The sequence below is a fragment of the Equus caballus genome, chromosome 9 (assembly GCF_041296265.1).
Source record: "Equus caballus isolate H_3958 breed thoroughbred chromosome 9, TB-T2T, whole genome shotgun sequence".
Classification (NCBI taxonomy): domain Eukaryota; kingdom Metazoa; phylum Chordata; class Mammalia; order Perissodactyla; family Equidae; genus Equus; species Equus caballus.
The window spans coordinates 96961730-96979123 of NC_091692.1; the positions used below are offsets into that span (position 1 = coordinate 96961730).

The window sequence follows — 17394 nt, forward strand, 5'->3', positions numbered from 1 at the left end:
CTATCTTTCTCTCTACCTCATTGAGTTTTTTTATTATAGCTGCTCTGAACTCATTTTCATTTAGTTTACCTAATTCCAAGTCCTCAGGACTTAATTCTATGTTTTTATTGTTTTCCTTCTGGTCTGGAGCTTTTATAAGTGGCTGGATGGTAGAGGAGCGGTTTTTTCGCACGATGGTAGAATTCGGTTGCAGTTACAGCCTGTCGCCACTAGATGGGGGTCGAGAGCCACGTGTTCTGAGCTCTCTGTCTTCGGGCAAGATGGCGGCGCCCAGTGTGCTTTGCCGGGGGTGGGGGGCTGGGGGGGTTTTCTCTCGCACACCGATCTGGATTCGATCAGTTCTATTCTCTGCTCTCCCGGGGCCCTGCATTTATGGGGTCCCCACGCACGGAAGCTTTCCCCTTCAGCCGGTTTCCACTGTACTGGTGGCAGGAGTCCTAGACGATCCCCTGGTCGTGCGCTGCCTCCCCCGCTCCTTCCCAGACCCGCAGGGCGATCCCGGTTTCTAGGGGATGGAGCGATGTTCTCTCTTACCCCGTTCCAGCTCCTCCAAGGCAGGCAGCAGGGGCTCCTTCCTCTGTCTTTTGATACTGTGGGTCTCTTAGTTCTGGAATTAGGTTCATTAGCTGAAATTCAGGGTTTTTTTCAGTCCTTTGTTGTACTTCGGAGGGGAGAGAGTCCCAGGTCAGCTCACCCAGCCATTTTGCTCCACCCTCAAATCCTCTTCTGGTTCTTCTATCATGATTTTTTGTTGAACCTAATAATGTGGTAACTCTGGAAATGGGATTCTCCTCCCTCTTCAGGGTTTGCTGCCTTTTGTTATTGTTTCTGATTTTTTTTTTTTTTAATTGTAGGTTGTCTCTGTGCAGAGGATCAGCCTGAAGCATAGCATTAATGTCTTCTCAGGTGGACTTTTTGAACTTTCTCTGAGCATGCATGATCACTTTCTGGTTTTCCCTATATATGCAATTGTTTTTTAATGTCCTAGTCTTTAATGTCTGTCTCCTGAAAGGATGAAAAGCAACAACAAAAAAATGAAGGAGTGGGTAGGACACCAACCATTTAAATCCCCTGGAAGTCACTTCAGCTCCACGGGGAGGGGCTTCTGACAATGGGGAAGGTGCAAAAACAGCTGCCTGTTTTCTGTGTGCATTTGTGTGACCCAAAGCAGCAAGCAGCAAGCAGAGCACAGACCCCTAGAATGTGGAGGACAGAGTCCTGTTCTCTACCCCAGCTCCTGCAAGCTTTGTGTAAGCTTCTCTCCAGGGACATGTGCACAGCTGCCTGCCATGTGGCTGGGGTAGGGAATGGGTAGCTGCTACTGAGCTAAGAGCTCAAATTGACCTAAATTTACTGCAGCTTGCTATCCAAGTCTTTGCCTGGAAGTGGCCAACATTAAACAGATTCCAGATTTCCAAAAGAGTTGCATCAAACAGATTCCACCAGTGTAATTGTTGTCCAGGTAGGGAGATGGATTCCTGGTCCTTCCTACATCACCATCTTCCCCAAACTCTCTTCCAGCTATCCATTTTTAAATTCAATTTTCTTCTCTCCCACTTCGGAAGATATATACTCCATTTCTATCATTTTAGTCATTATCTTAAACATTTTTAAATGAATTTTGTAACTTAAGGTATAAAATTATTCAACCTTTTATCCACATACACAAAAATACAGAAACTTTAGAGGTCTTTTTCATTACAGTTATTTTGTTTCTCTAACACCATACAGTAGATGTGGTTAATGTTTGTTTCCATTTACTCACGTCTACTATTTTCTGTGCTCACCATTCTTTTCTATATTAAAAACTCTCACAGGAGATAAATTCTATCCTTCCTGGAGATCATTCTTTAAAGTTTCTATGGATGAGGCTCTGTTGGTAGAGATTGCTTTCAGAACTGTTGGTCTGAAAATGTGTTGATTTGGACTTTTATCTTCAGGGATCACTGTGTGGAATGTTTGTCTCCAGTTAGGCACTGCTTTTCTTTTGGCCTCTTGAAGATGTTAGGTGCGGCAGATGGTGTTAGCAGTCCACCAATCACATGTCCTCTGCTTCCTAGATACGTATATAGGCTACCCTGCCCAGCATCCCTTGCAGTTTGTATAGTCGTGTGTTTGAGGTGTCTTTTTTTTTTTTAAGATTGGCACCTGAGCTAACATCTGTTGCCAATCTTTTTTTCTTCTTCTTCTCCTTCTCCTCCCCAAAGCCCCCCAGTACATAGTTGCATGTTCTAGTTATGAGTGCCTCTGGTTGTGCTATGTGGGACGCTGCCTCAGCATGGCTTGATGAACGGTGCCATGTCCACAGCCAAGATCCTAACCAGCAAACCCTGGGCCGCTGAAGCAGAGTGCACTGACGTAACCACTCGGCCACGGGGCTGGCCCCGTGTGTTTGAGTTTGAGCCAATGGAATCAGGGCAAACATCATCTGTGTGTCTTCTGGTCCTAGTCCATGGAAAGGTCCCATGTATGGACCTCCATGTTATTTCCCTTTCCACCAGCTTTCCCTGGAGAACTTGGGCACCATACATTGAATTTACTGGTGGGAGAACTATTAGCTTATTAGAAATTGTGATTTTAGACTTTATGTCAGAAATAGTTTCTTTCACGTTGGAGCCACACACATCTTTGGATGTTGCGTCGTATCAGTAAGCATGAACTACCACATGACTCCACTGTCACCTGGCTTACGTTGTTGATGCTGAAAGGTTGTCTATGAGTCGAATTGCCATCCCCTACATGTGATCCCAATTTAATCTCTGGGTGCTTTTAGGAACTCTTGGTTTTCCATGTTCTTTAGCGTTATTATATGAAGACTACGTATGAGTCCCTTTTTATTTACACTGCTGATAATTATGTCTCTCCTCCCCCTTCTCTTTCCCTCTCTCATTCCTCCCCCGTCCGGTCCTCTCTCACTACGTGTGTTTAGATCCCTGTTGGTTCTGTTCCTCTGGAGAGCCCTGCCTCAGAGACCCAGCATAGGCGAGTCCACAGAGACCGCAAGCAGAGCGGCGGCGGCCAAGGCCTGCGAGAGGATGAATGGGAGCAGCTGCCTCTGTGACCTGGGGTTGCTCTTTGGGCACAAAATGTTCTGGAATCAGACAGTGGCGATGGTTGCACACATTGCGAATATGCTAAAAACCACTGATTGATACCCTGTTAAAAGGGTGAATCTTTATGTCAGTGAACTTTGTGTCAGTCATTGAAACTCAGGTATTGGTTTAAAGGAGGAGGAGGGGGAGGAAGAGAGCAGAGAGGGTCTTGATTTTCTGTTCCCTCCACACCATTTTCCAATACCGACCCCGGGCGCCATGAGAGCGATGGCAGCAGCCGGGAGCTCCCCCTGCCATTTCAAGGCAGTCACCAGCCGGCTTGAGGCCCCCTCACCCTTCTCAGATGTCAGCATCTGGGCCAACGTCCCAGCGCGTGTGTGAAGCCAGGAGCCATTTGGAGAGAGGACTCCAGGTCCTGCAGAACTCGTGTGACTGACCCACACAAAGCGCCGGACAGCGTCGAATGTCAGGCCCTACTGACCACGGCTGCCTCGTCACCAAGCACCCTCCCCGCTTCTGTCGTCCCGACCCGAGAACTGCAAGGATGGAGTCTCAGGTGGCCTCAGGCACCGGTGGTCTGAGCATAGTGGGACCTCTCTTTCAGCTGACAAGTAGACCGTGCCCTGTAACCGCTTTGCTTCTGACTGAAATACTCAGCCTCTGTATGCTAAAGTGGCAGGATGTTCTTGCTCGACTCCTGAGGTGATGTCTAAAGAGGGAAAAACAGATCAAATACTGAAACCACAAAGAAATCTCTGAGTACACAGTCCCCAACCAATAACGTTCTTTACTTCTCTCTTGAAATAAGCTGAAATGGGTAACTGGCCAACGGGGGACCTGTGGATCAGTGTCTCTGGTTCACAAGAGAGCAAAGGAGGGCGAACTTGCTCTGAGAAATGGAGGGAGATGATCAAACCCTCCAAGGAGGGCTTCTCACGTCAGTGAATTGCTGATTAGGATGGAAGCAAAGCTCAGGAAAAACGTGGACTCCCCCAAGCGCACCGTTCCTTCTAACACCTCCTCAATTGGCTCCGGGGGTACAATGTCCCTCTCAACATTAGTAGGTCCTGCGTGATTGCAAGTGTTATGATTACAACACTGAACATAATAGAAACTATTTGTTTTAAATCTTCTTGGGGCTTCAGGAGGCATTTGGGGTGTATATATAAACGTGCAGTTGTATGTACAGTTCTTGTAGATGAGTAGTTCGCGCAAGTTCAAACCTAAAAGAGAAGTAGAGATGAAAATCATTGATTTCACATTTTCTGCTTGCCAATATCACAGCACATTCCCTGTCCCTGCTCCATGCCCACATTCGACAGCCCGCGTGTTACTACGTTGCCAGAATTCTGTACTGAGAAGGAACATCCGGGTGTGCTACAGGCTCTGCTTACCCCACGAACAACTTCTCCTGGCCGTGGCTGTCTATCTGCACTGCCCCTCACTTCTGCCTCTGCCCTCCCTAAATAGCATTATGGCACCTCATCATGTCGCTCTGCAAGTGAAATGTCCTACTCACTCTTCGTCATAGGAATTCCAGGGCTCTAGAAAGAAAATGGAGACCAGGAAACACGTATTGCTCGTGTCCCAAAGATCACACGGACCCTCAAGCGGAGTGGCCCTGTTAGTGTGGCCTCCAGCTGGTCTTCTGCAGTTGGCATGGCCCCTTTAGTTGGCATGGCTCCTGCCTGGGCCGCACAGCCTGGCATTCCCAGCTCCTGGCCCAACATATAAACACTGATACGCCCTTGATGCCAACCTGCGCCCCAGCGCTGACTCGATGCACCATCCGAAGGAGGGTCCCACAGCTCCTGGGATCACCGTCGCTGGTGGGCTCGCCCAATGGCCTGGGCCAACCAGTGCTGCCTGACCAAGGCTCCATCTGAGGCCTCCTTCAAGAATGCCTGGGTTAAATTCCTCAGCCCTCATTCGCCGGTTCTGTTCCCCTTGTAGCCTCACAGTGTTTACACAAATACTTGCTCCTGGAACTTGCCACGATCCGTTTATCCCTTCACGCCTCTGGGGTGGCCTCCTGACTAACACCAGGAGGCACAAATGGCTAAACTCCAGTCACCTGGTTTTATTTTCTATGTAAAGAGTTTATGGAACTCCAACATGCTGCAGAAAACTGCATGATCTTAAGTCGACAGCTTAACGGATTTTCACAGAGTACACACGACTATGGAACCAGCGTCCGGCTCAAGCAACAGAGCTGGATGAGAGCCCCTGAAGTCCTCACTCTGCTCCTCTGTTCGGGCATATGAGCAGCCACGGCCCAAGCTACAAAGTGTCTGGATTTCTAAGCCTATCCTTTGGTTTTGCCTGTTTTTGAAATTTACGAAAAGGAAATCCTACCCTGCCTGTTGTTGTGTCTGGCTTCTTTTGCCCACGTTGTGTTGGTGGCCTTCGTCCCTGCTGGGCGCCTCGTCACAGAACGTTCACTCTCTTAGCTGTGTGCTGTTCCATTGACGACTAGGCCGCAGTGTCTTGCGATGGACGCTGAGGTGCTTTCCGAGTGTTATCTGCCCCGAGTGGCGCTGCAGGGCCTAATCGCGACCTCGTCTGGAGGGGAGCCCGTGGAGGCTTTGTTAGGTGTGCACCTGGGGGCGGGAATGCTGAGGCTTTGAGATGCATACGCACGACTGCAGCAGACACCAAGAGTTTGCCAGAGTGCTTGGACCTATTTACACTCCAAAGGATCGTGTGCTCCTCACAGTCTTGCCAACACATAGCAGGTGGTGTTTGAATGCTCAGTCATTCCTTTTGGGTTTATTGTATGGTGGTTTCCGCCGTATTTCCACCAAGAATGATGATGTTGAGCAACTTTTCTTAGATTAACTACCCCTTGAGATGTCACTTTCTGGTCCATTGCTGTCAAGCTTTCTGCTCAAATTTCTCTTGGAGGACTGCATTTTCAATTATTCATTAGTAGGAGGCAGCTCGTTCTATCTTCTGAATGTGAGTCCTTTAGCACATGCGTCTTGAAGGCTTTCCCGACCTCAGTGGCTTGTATTTTTACTGTCTTATCACTGTCTTCTGAGAGGCAGTCGTCTGATAGTCAAGACACGGCGAATTTTTGTGTAATCCCATTTAACACCTTTTTCTTATGTGAGTACCACAATTGTGCTCTGTTTTTTAAAATTCTTAATTATCCCCAGGACATAAAGGTATTCTTCTAGGTTTCCCTTTAAAAGCAACTTTATTCTTTTGGTATTTACATTGAGATCTACAAACCACCTGAAACTGTTTCTTTCGGACACTGTAAATATTGTCTGTAACGTCTCATCTGTCCACCCCTCGTGACTGCAGCACAGCATCCTTTCCCACCAGGCTGCGGGTCAGCTTTGTCAGGAGGACGCACCTGGATAGATGTGGCTTCTGCGTTCTCTTCTCTCCTCTTTTGGTCTATGTTTCAATCCTGACACCAATACCACGCTGTTTAATTAGTGAAATGATGTATATAATCTTGACGGTGAAGAGTGCAAGTCCTCCAGCTTCTTTCTTCCACACGATGGCCTTCGCTGGGGGCCAGCCCCGTGGCCCAGTGCTTAAGTTCGCGTGCTCTGCTTTGGTGGCCTGGGGTTTCGCGGGTTCGGATCCTGGACATGGACAAGGTACCGCTCATCAGGCCATGCTGAGGCAGTGTCCCACATGGCACAACCAGAGGCGCCCACAACGAGAATACACAGCCAAGAACTGGGGCGCGGGGGGGAGGGGTGGTTAGGGGAGAAGAAAAAAACATCAAAAAAGAAGACTGGCAACAGTTTTTAGCTCTGATGCCGATCCTTAAAAGAAAAGATTTCCTTGGCTGTTCCTGGCCCTTTCTATCTCCAGAAACATTTGAACATTTGGCATCTACTGGTCCCAGAGACACACACACACACACACGCACACACGCACGCAGAGGAACCTGCTGGGACTCCGAGTGGAATTTCACAGAGTTTGTGGATGCATTGTGGAGAGCAGCCATCTTGGCTCTATTGGGTCTCACGACCCATAATCTCGGGGCATCCTTCTAGCGGCTTCGGTCTTTAACTTCAACAGTGGTGACGCAGTTTCAGGGTGGCGATCTTGCACAAATCGAATTGGGTTTCTTCCTAGGCATCGATACTGTGGTGCTTTTTAAAGCGGCATGGTCTTTCGTATACCTCATATTCAATTTGTTGTTGGTGTATAAAAAGACAATTGATCTTTTAAGTTGAGTTGTGAGTCCGGACCTCGTATGCAGGGCCCTTGCTAAGATCACTCGTCGTTTCGAAAGTTCGTTGTCTTGGTGAACAGCGGCCATTCACTTCCCGTCTCTCCACCCCCATGTATTCTGTCTCCTCCTGTGGCCTAGCTGAGCCAACCGAGGACTCTGATGCACGGGGAGCGGGAGGGGCGAGAGCGGCCCTCCTGCCCCACTTTCTCCTCAAGGGAAAGTCTCCCTACGTTCTCATCGAATTCTCACAGTTTCCTGGAGATAAAATTTCCTTTCTGCTTCCATTTCTTCAGTTTTCTTTTTAACTGGGAAAGAGTGTTGGATTTTTTATCAAAAAGTTTTCAGCATCTACGATCGTGATTATGTGACGCTTCCCATTCTTTGTTAAAACGGTGAATTGAACTAGGGAGCCTCAAGCTGTACCCACAGCGCAATTCTGTGACTAACCCATGAGGTAGGGGTTATGATGTGTGTGAGTGAGCGAACTTCTTCGTTCAAAATAGTCTCAGGTTTGCAGAAACGTTGCAAAGATAGTACAAAGAGCTCCTACGTACCTCACGCCCAGTCCCCTCGTCTCTCACTCCTTACACCACTATGGCACATTCGTCCCAAATAACGAAGGAATATGGATACAACCTTCTTCACTCAGCTCCACACTTTATTCAGATTCCATTCATTTTCCTTAATGTTCTTTCCTGTCCCAGGATCCCATCCAGGAGACTGCGTTGCCTCGGGTGTGGGCTGGCTTACATGTACGAGGACTTTCTCGGTTAAGATTTGGTTGGCATTTTTGCATCTCTAGCCATAAGGGAGGCTCATCGGTGATTTCCCATTCTTCCAGTGTCTGTGCTGGGCTTTGGTGTTAGGGTTAAGCTGTCGTCGTGGAGGGGCTGGGCAGCGACTCCTTCTTGTTTATTATCTAGAAGAGTTTGCATAGGGTTGGGGTGATTTCTCCCCTAAAACTAGTGAGCCGTTGGCCGGGGGCAGCCTCTGGGTGGGTAGGTTTTTCAGAAAGGATTCGGGACACTTCAGCTTTACAATCTCATTGTGGGTCAGACAGGGTTAAGTTGTGTTTTCAAGCTTTTGTTCACTTCCTCGGGAATGCCAGGTTTCTCATGGGAACACTGTTCATAACAGCCTCGTCTTTTCTTTATAGGGTCTGTAGGGTCTGACTGATGCCTCTCTTTTCGCTTCTGATATCAGAAACGTGACTTTTATTTCTCTGTCTTTCATTTCTCTTACTGTTTTCCCAATACTACGAATCCTTCCAAAGAACCGCCTATTGGCTTTGTGGATTTTACCTGTGTGGGGTTTTTTCCCATTGTGAATGTTTCTACTCTCCTCCTCATAGTCCCTTCCTCCTGTCTTTGGGTGGATTCTCCGTGTGTTTTCTATCTTCTTGAACGGAAGCTTAGCTCTTTTTCACCCTTTCTTCTCTCCTACTAGATGCCAGCAATGCTATAGATTTTGCTCTAAGCACTCCTTTAGCTGCTTCCCACTCAGTTTTGACATGTCACATCTCCATAATCATTCAGACCTTAATAGTTCCTAATTTCTGTTGTGGCCTCTCTTTTGTGTAATTGGTTATTGACAGATGCATAATTACTAAGCTGTTGGGGGTTCTCTAGTTCACTGCTGAGTAACAGTTTCTAGCTTCACTGCACTGCATTAGAGAAGGAACTCTAAATAAATTGCATCATCTGACATTTGTTGATGCTTGCGTTACACCATGGCATGAACTCAATTTCATAAATATCATACGCCACCTTGTAAAAAGAGTGTGCATTTAATCCTCTCTGGCTGTGCTGTCATATGTGGTGATCACTCCTTGTTTATAACGGCGGTGTTCACATCTCCTATAGCAGAGGTTGGCAAACAAGAGCCCACGGGACAAATCCAGTCCACGAACCGTACTTACAAGTACAGCTTTGTTGGAACATAGCAACGATCACGTGTTACTTCTCCTCGATGACTGCTTCACCCCCACAAAGGCAGTGTCGAGTCGTTGTGACAGTAACTAGATGACCCTTCACCATCCGGTCCTTTACAGAAGAAGTTCCTCGACCCCTGGTCTATGGCCGTAATAAGTCTCGCCTCCCCGCTCTAGCCTCCAGAAGCTACGGAGAGCTGTGTTAACGACAACTACACTCTTGTGCATTTGCCTGCGGTTCCTCAGTTCTATCCAAGTTTTTCTGTATGTATTTTCTATTTCTTTTTTTTTTTTTGAGGATGATTAGCCCTGAGCTAACATCTGCTGCCAATCCTCCTTTTTGCTGAGGAAGCCCGGCCCTGAGCTCACAGCCATGCCTGTCTTCCTCTACTCTATGTGTGGGACGCCGACCACAGCATGGTGTGCCAAGCGGTGACATGTCCACACCCAAGATCCAAACAGGCGAGCCCCGGGCCGCCGAGAAGCGGAACGTGTGCACTTAACCGCTGTGCCGCCGGGCTGGCCCCTCTGTATGTTTCTTCATCCCGTGTTATTGGGCACGTCCGAATTTAGATCGCGCTCACTTCCTGGTAGACTTATCCCGTCATCTCCATAAAACGTGGCTCTTCACACAGTAATGCTCTTGTCTTAATGTTTACTTTGCCTCAGTGTGTGTAAGAGCCTCCTTGAGGCAGTAGTTAAATTGTGTAGCATTTTCTCTATTTATATTCAAACTTCTTGTGTTCTTCTTTTAAAGCACGTCTCTAACAAACAGAACATACGACTCTTCGCTCACTCTCAACGTCTTAGGCTCCTAACTATAACCATTTTGTAGGCACGTAATTGATGGCATGCTACTTTTTAAATTTCTTCTCCGTCAAACATTTCACTTTCAGATGACTGTATATTCAAATGCAGTTGCAGGAAGTGCAGAAAGGTCCCGTGTGTCCCTTACTCAGTTGCTTCCAGAGGTAACATCCTGCCCAGCTGCAGCCCAATGTCACAATTAGCTAGGGTACCGGCATTCAAAAGAACGAGGGCAGAGAACGGTTTCATCGCCCCCATTGTCCCTTCCACGGGACCCACTAACCTCTTGTCCGCACAAAGCCCCAAACCTTGACCCCCACAAAACTAACTTGGTGTCCATCCTTCTGAGCTTGTCATTCCTAGAACGCCACAGAAATGGGGCTACATGCCATGGAACCTACGCAGATTGTCTTTTCGGCTCAGCATAATTCCCTGGCTCGTCATTCAAGCTGGTTCGCCTATCCACACTTGGCTCTCTCTCCCTGCTGAGTAACGTCGCACGCTGAGGAGGGCCCGTGGTTTGTTTACCCTTTACTAAGTGAGGGACATCCCGGCTGCTTGCAGGTTCGGAGTATCACAAATGAAGCTTCTGTCAACACCCACGTGAGTGTTTCTGTGTGGACGTAAGTTGGCACTTCTCTGGGGAAGACACCCAGAAGTGCAATTTGGGGAACGTGCGGTCGTTGTAGGCTTACCTTTGAAGGAAACTGCCACTCTCTTCTCCACGGTGCCTGCACCATTCTCACTGTCACTGTCAAAGCAGGAACAACCTGGCTGCTTTACATCCTGGCCAGCATTTGGTTCGGGCACCACTGATTATTTTGGCCACTCTGATGAGTGATCTCTAACTGTGTTTTTAACTTGCCTTTGCCCTAGTGGGTAAAGATGTTGAAGTCTATTCGTGTGCTTAATTACTCTGTGCGAAGCCACTCGGTGGTAGGTCTCTTCATGTCTTTGTCCATTTTATGATGAGATCGGCTGCGTTTTTACTGTTGGCTTTTGAAAGTTCTGTGTGTGCTCAAGATACGACTCCCTTGTGGGACATGTGGTCTGCACGAACTGTCCCCCACGCTGCAGCTCATGTCTTCATCCTCTGAACAGGGGCTTTCACACAGAAACGTATTCTAACTGCTGGAGGTCCAGTGTGACCAATTTACTTTTCATTGGTCGTGCTTTGGCATCAAGGCCGACAACTCTTTGCTTGCCGTAAATGCCAAAGACTTTCTCCCATGCGTTCTCCTTTTGTAAAAGCTTGAGTTTTACCTTTTACATTTAAGCCCATGATCCATTTCAGCTGACCTGTGTCGAAGGCTTGAGGTTTCGGTCAAGGTTCACTTTTGCCTGTGGATGTTGAAGAGGCTACCCCTTCTCATTGATTGCTTTGGCATCTCTGTCAAAACTCATTTGGCCATATTTGTGTGGGGTTATTTCTCGGTTCTGTATTCTGTCCCACAGACTATGTGTCTGTCCGTCCGCCAATACGTCAATGATTCTTGGTGTCAGTGGAAGCTGTCTCTGACATTCCAAATGTCTCCATGGAGGTTTTCTGTTTACCACCCTGCACAGCCCCAGAAAGCAGCAAATACCCTGAAGGGGAAATTATCTGATCACGCCAGCACTCCCAAATCTCTGCCAAGTGCTCTCCTAAATGCTCTGTCCCAGAATCCATCAGGGTCATTCAGGAAAACCGAACCTCTGAGCTCTATGGGGGGGTAAGTTATTCAATGCAGGTGTTCTGACTTCCCTGCGTGTGGGAGGGGCTGAGAAAGGGAAGTGTATGGTGTGGGGGCTGACGGTCACAGACAGCCCAGCCAGGGCCACCTGAAGCCGAGGCAGGGCAGAAGAACGCCGCAGAAAGATATCGAAAGCCGTGCGCCTCTGTCCTCTGTTCTGGCCCCCGCGGGAAGCCTTACACAGATGTTTGCAGTGCTGCGGCAGAGCAGCTGTCGCTTATGCAGGCAGCGCCAAAGCACCGGCGGGAGCCTCAGGAACCGCCTTCGGACGAAAGGCCCAGCAGTGGGGATGATGGGATGGACATGGAGCAGGGTAAGAGCGAGGACAGGCTGGGGTCCCCTGGCGTCCACCACTGGGTACCACCACCAGGACCTTCCAGAGTAACCATCTCTGCTTCACCTCTGCCTTGTAAATCTCACACAAGTTCTCCCTGGGCCTCGTATAACCCAAGCCATACAGGGCTGAAGCTTTTGGGAACAGCTCCCAGGACCCCTCCGGAGCCGTAATCCCAGCATGACGACACACGACTCACCCTCGGGTCTCAGACATGCTGCTGCGCAGCCCTGACAGCTGGCTTTTCTGTTTGAATGCAAGTGCCTGGCTTTGTGTCAGCTTTGCAAGTGTCAGCTTTGATTGCGGAGGCCCCCACTTCAAAGGGGCATCCACGGCTGAGGCAGCTATCCCCAAGAAGAAGGTGAAAGCCACAGGACTCCGTAAGAGCCAGCCCCCACCCCAGGCTCCTCTGTATCACAGATCCTGGTTGGTTTCTAAAACTGACTTTCGGGGCCTCTTCTGTTTTCTCTTCCTGAACTCTAAATGCCCACTCTTATGTTTTAGATTCACCAACAAAGAGAGAACCTGCAAAACCCTCGGCCCCCCTCTCGACCCCAATAAAAGCAGCATCCCAGACCCACGCTTGCTCACTCTCTCTCCCCACGACGTCGCTGTGTGGCCCCAGGCGGGCTGTGTACTTTCCAGGTGTTGTAGGTAATAAACCTTTATTTCCTCAAAGTTTCCCAGTGGCTACTGCTGAAGGGCATCTCGCAGTCATGAGAAGAACCACAGGGGCCGGGTCAGCCAGAAGACTGGATACTGGTCGGCAGAGAGCCCCACCAGACAGGTGCCCACTGCAGGAGCAAAGCACAGTTTCTCAGCTCCCGCCTGTGTCCCAAGTCGGCAGATGCCCGCAGGGTGACGGCAGCTGGTCCGATGAAGAGATGGAATCAGGGGGCTGGTTTGTGGGGTGCTTTGGACACAAAATTGAGTGTGAAGACGCAACGAGAGTCACCGTCCCTGGGAGAACAGGAGCCAGTGGGCCTGCGCAGGGCCCCAGACAAGCCTCCAGCGCCCCGCCAGGCCATGCCCAGGCTGCGGCCTCCCAGCTTAATCAAACGTGTCCCGGCCTGGCCGTACGGGTTCCAGAGGCCTGGACCCTCGGGAGAGGGACGCCTTTCTCAGAGAATGAGAGCATCTTGGAAGACCAGGCTCTGCCCTGACCCCACACTTGGCCTTGGCATCAGTGTGGAGTAGGCATTGCTCCAAGGAGTGCAGGGTGCCTCCACTTGTTGGGCCTGCTTAGCTGGAAGCCCTCCCCAGATGGCCAGAATCAAACGTGCAACGAGGAATAGCCCAGGCAGCACTGGGCATCTACACACGTGACCAGGGACCACGAGGGCTGGAGGCCTGGGGGCGGCAATCCTCCCAGCCCCTGGAGGCCTCGCAGGAGATGCGGCTCTCCCGGACGGGGCACGCAGCCCTTTCCTGGGGCCGAGCCTAGCACCTGGGAACATGTCTCAGGATGGGAAAAAGAGCGGGCCAGGGGCCAAGGGCTGGTGCCGAGGAAAAACAGATTGGCCCTGCCCCCTGAAACTGCTCAGGTGGGGTCACTAATTCACCAGGTGTGAGACAGAGAAACAGGTACTTACGAATAGAGACCGTCAGACAGCGCCTGACGTGATAGGGACATGTTCTGACGTTTGCACAACGGAAGGTGTTGATGGCCCAACAGTCATGGCATTTCACATTATAAGTCCCTGCATGCAATGAGAGGCACATCAACATCCTGCTGCAACTTGCCTTTTCCTTCCTGTTCGGGGCCCACCGCCCCCTCCACCAGCAGCTGGCCCTTCCTGCGGCCTCACAGCACTTCCAGAGGCCTGCACAGACCAGCCGCCTCGGTGGGCTCTGAGTCTGGGCAGGACTGGCTCCCTGGGTGGAAGCCGGGTACACCCAGGACCTTTACCTGTCCCCAGAGACACACCGTAGGGAACGCCCCCGGACGGCCAGATGAGGGGAGCCCACGCTCTGTACAGCGGGTCCACGAGCCTTAGGAAGGCCTGACCATCGTGAGAGGCCAGCGCCGTCCCAGATTTCCCTGGACTCGGCCACATCTGCCTGTCCCAGATGCGCAAGGGACGCAGCTAGAGACCCCTCCTCAGGTCTGCGGGTCACTGCTGTTTGGGGAAAGCCCTGATCCCTCTGACCCGCTCACGGACCTGACCTCGCTCATGGACGCTCTCCAAATCCACCCTGGGCCTACCAACCCCACTGACAAAGGAGACCTCAGCTGGACCAGGTGATGAAATTTCCACTCACGCACTTCCAGCGACCCAGATGACCCCGGGAATTCTCAGCCCCTCCAGGCCGTCACAGGGCCTGATACTTACAACCGCTTCCAGTTGCATTCATATCAACCACTGGCAACACCACGGCCAGGAGCAAGGCATAGGCGAGCATCATTTCCTGCAGGAGCTGACCCTGCAGGTGAGGAGACCCAGGGTGCACATCAGCAAGGGCATGGCTCCCAGCATCCACCAGCAGTGACTCTGGCTACAGGAACTGGGGGGCTGGGCCTTTCCCGCACACGAAGCTTTTGCCATGCTCACGCCTTCATCGTAGACAGAGCCATCCTCCCTGCTCTCCAGAAGGCAGAGCGCAGCCGAATCAGCCACGTCCTGGGCCCACCTCCACGTGGAGCACACGAGGTCCCCGCGCCCCCAAGTGCTTCTCCTTATCGACTGGGTGACTCCTGACCTCAGGGACAACTTGTGAAAAGTGCTTGAACACACTGTCCGTTGAGGTATTTCCTGCTCGAACAAGCACCTTGACAAGTGTGTGGGGGGGTGTGACTCAAATAGGGGAGCTAATGCAGAAGATGCCAGAAGCCTGACTTGCAAGCGGTCCCCAGTGTGACTAGGAAAGTATGCCCCCGTGGAATGCTGTCTTCCCCAGCCTGGGTATCATGCAGCCCTGAATTAACGGCAGGGGAGAGTGTGTGGCACGTCAACCCTGAGTCCAGGTGTCAGAAGCACTGTGCGCAAGGGAATGCCCCCTCCCCCCCTCCCCCCCTCTCCCCAGCACGAGGCAGTCTCTGCACCGGACACATCTTCTTGCAGGGACCCATCTGCACCCTCACTGCTGCAGAAGCCTGTGGTCCTTCCGGAAACTGCCTGCCCTGGCCCCAAGCTGCCCGGCTCCCTGGGCACCCCATCTCCCTGTTCGGGAGTAGGATCACCCCTCAGTGCCAAGCCTCTCTGAGGGGAGGGGCCTCCCCTGCTGGCTGCCCGTCACCCCGAGGAGACCCACCCAGGTGGTGGCAGCCCCTGACTCTCACCCTCAGCGGATGGGCTGAGGGGCTCAACTATGCGGGCACCTGAAGCCACGGGACCTGCGCAGAAGGGCGCGGTGGGGGGGGGGGGGGTCCTGTGTGGGGGCGGGAGTGCCTGGGACGGTGAAGGGGCGCCGCCTGGGGCGGGAGGGCGCGGGACGGGCAGGGGACTATGTCGTCCGCCTGTACCCACGTCTGGACGTCGGGGCGGCACCACTCGACCGCACCCTCCCCGGGCACCCGGGATGGTCGCCGCCATAACGCGCCGCCACCGACCTGGACTGAGGTTCGACCCTCAGCGCGGCCCACGCCCGCCCGTGAGGCGCCCCGTCCTTGTGGAACCTTCCGTGCCGCCCGCGCGTCTGACGGAAGCGCCCAGAACCCTCTGGAACCTTCTGAGTGCCTGACACACACCCCGCCCCGCTTCGGGAAGTGTCCAGAACCGTCTGGAACCTTCTGTACCACCCAGCGCCCTTAGAGAAGCACCCACAACCTTCCCGAACCTTCTCACCCAGGCCTCTGACGGAAGCGCCTTTGGGGAGACGCAGCCCATCCGCAGGCCAAACGAACCTTCTAGAAGCAGCGAGAAGGCCCACGGGAGACAGCTGAGGACCCGCTCCTGCTGCGGGAACTGCGCTCAGGCCCTGAGCGTCCTCCTGGCGCTCACCCCTGCCTGAGCCCCACCCACCCGCGACGTTCAGCGCCGAAGGTTCCAGAGGGTTGGGGGGGGGGCGGTCACGGGCAGGCTCCGGAAGGTCTGGGCGCGGGGATGGCGGGCGGGCGCGGGCAGCTTGGACTTTGGTCCAGGTCAGCATCCGCGGGTCCGGGGGGCGGCCCTCACACGGATGCCGGGCAGGGTCAGCCCAGCCGCCCTCGAGCAGGGGTCCTGGGGTCCCGTTGGTGCCACCCAGCCATCCGTGCGGCCGCGCCGCACTCCGCACCCCGCGCCCTCCCGCCCCCGCGCCGCGCCCCCTGCCTGCCCCGCGGCCTCCCGCGCCCGCGCTGCCCGCCCCCGGGCTCCCAGCACCCCCTCCCGCTCCCGCCTCTGCCGTCTGCGAGGCCTCCGGGCGGGCCCTTCGTTGGCCTGGAATCCGCTCTCGGGTCGTGGCGGTGGCGGTGGCGGTGCGCGCGGTCTCGGCCCTCCTGCGTCCCGCGTCCACTTGCAGAGCCTGCTTTTCCTGCCGCGTCGCTCGAGGCTCCTTCCGTCCCGGCTTGATCCTTACACTGCCCCAGATGTGTCGTTTTTCCCCTGGGAATGAGGAGGGGCATCTGTGATTTGGAAGGGTGCTCTTACTCTGCAAACGCCGAGATTTTCTGGGTTTCGCTCCGGGCCCATTTCTTGCCAGACGCCGCCGTGGCGGGAGGAGGCCCGCGGAGGGCGTCTGCGAAGGCGCTCGCGGCCCCGGTTCGCCCTCGCGCGGCGTCTCCGCGCGGCTCTGGCCCGGCCGTCCGCGCCGGCTCCCGCGGGCCCAGCTGCTCGCCCCGGGCCGTCTCGGCTCCTCGGCTTCGGCTCCGCTCGTCCTCACCTTGATTTCCAGGGCTGTGACAGGGCCGGAGCTCCCGCGTGGGGGCGGCCAGCCCCGAGCCGGCCCCCGGGGTCGCGGCAGACCGTCTTCGCTGGCCCTTGGCCGGGGACGTGTGCGCCCTTCGGCGGCGTCGGAGTCTGGGGGACGGTGTCGTCCTCGCGGCTGTTGTGTCGCCCAGTGTGTGTGCAGAGTGCAGCCGTCTCGGGATCGCTGCGGCCCGAAGGACCCGCCTTTCTCCCCTCTGCCGCTGGGCGGATGCTCGCGCGTTCACACCGGCGTCCGCGGCTGCACGGTGGCGCCTCGCGAGCGTCTCCCTGGGCGCCTTCTGCTTCGGACCCGCTGCGCTGAACTGTGCGGGGTGAGCGCTGATCCCCGCGGCGGCAGGGCAAGTCCGCCGTCTGCTGGGATCTCTGCAAGGACTGCGCTGTCCGTTGCCGGGTCCTCTCCTTCTGGGGCTCCAGGGACACAGATGCTCCATAGTCCGCTCTGCTCCTCAGTCCCCTCTCTCACTTCTGTTCGTTCTCCTCTTTCTCTTC

At 53.2% G+C, this 17394-nt stretch overlaps 1 protein-coding gene across 2 annotated transcripts; it reads right to left on the reverse strand.

Annotated features, from left to right (window-relative positions):
* Positions 1-3805: 3805 nt before the first annotated feature.
* On the reverse strand, positions 3806-16113 carry LOC111775049 (glycosyl-phosphatidylinositol-anchored molecule-like protein). 2 transcript variants are annotated; one of them, XM_023649060.2, is made up of 4 exons: positions 15609-15800; positions 14392-14482; positions 13651-13758; positions 3806-4276 (listed from the first exon to the last, which is right to left on the reverse strand). In XM_023649060.2, the coding sequence occupies exons 2-4, from the start codon at positions 14462-14464 to the stop codon at positions 3987-3989; spliced, it is 471 nt and encodes a 156-aa protein (XP_023504828.1). In that variant the 5' UTR covers positions 14465-14482; positions 15609-15800; the 3' UTR covers positions 3806-3986. The 2 variants fall into 2 exon arrangements, with proteins under 2 accessions (XP_023504828.1, XP_023504827.1); XM_023649059.2 differs by lacking the exon at positions 15609-15800 and adding an exon at positions 15903-16113 and having other exon boundaries at positions 3808-4276.
* Positions 16114-17394: the final 1281 nt, after the last annotated feature.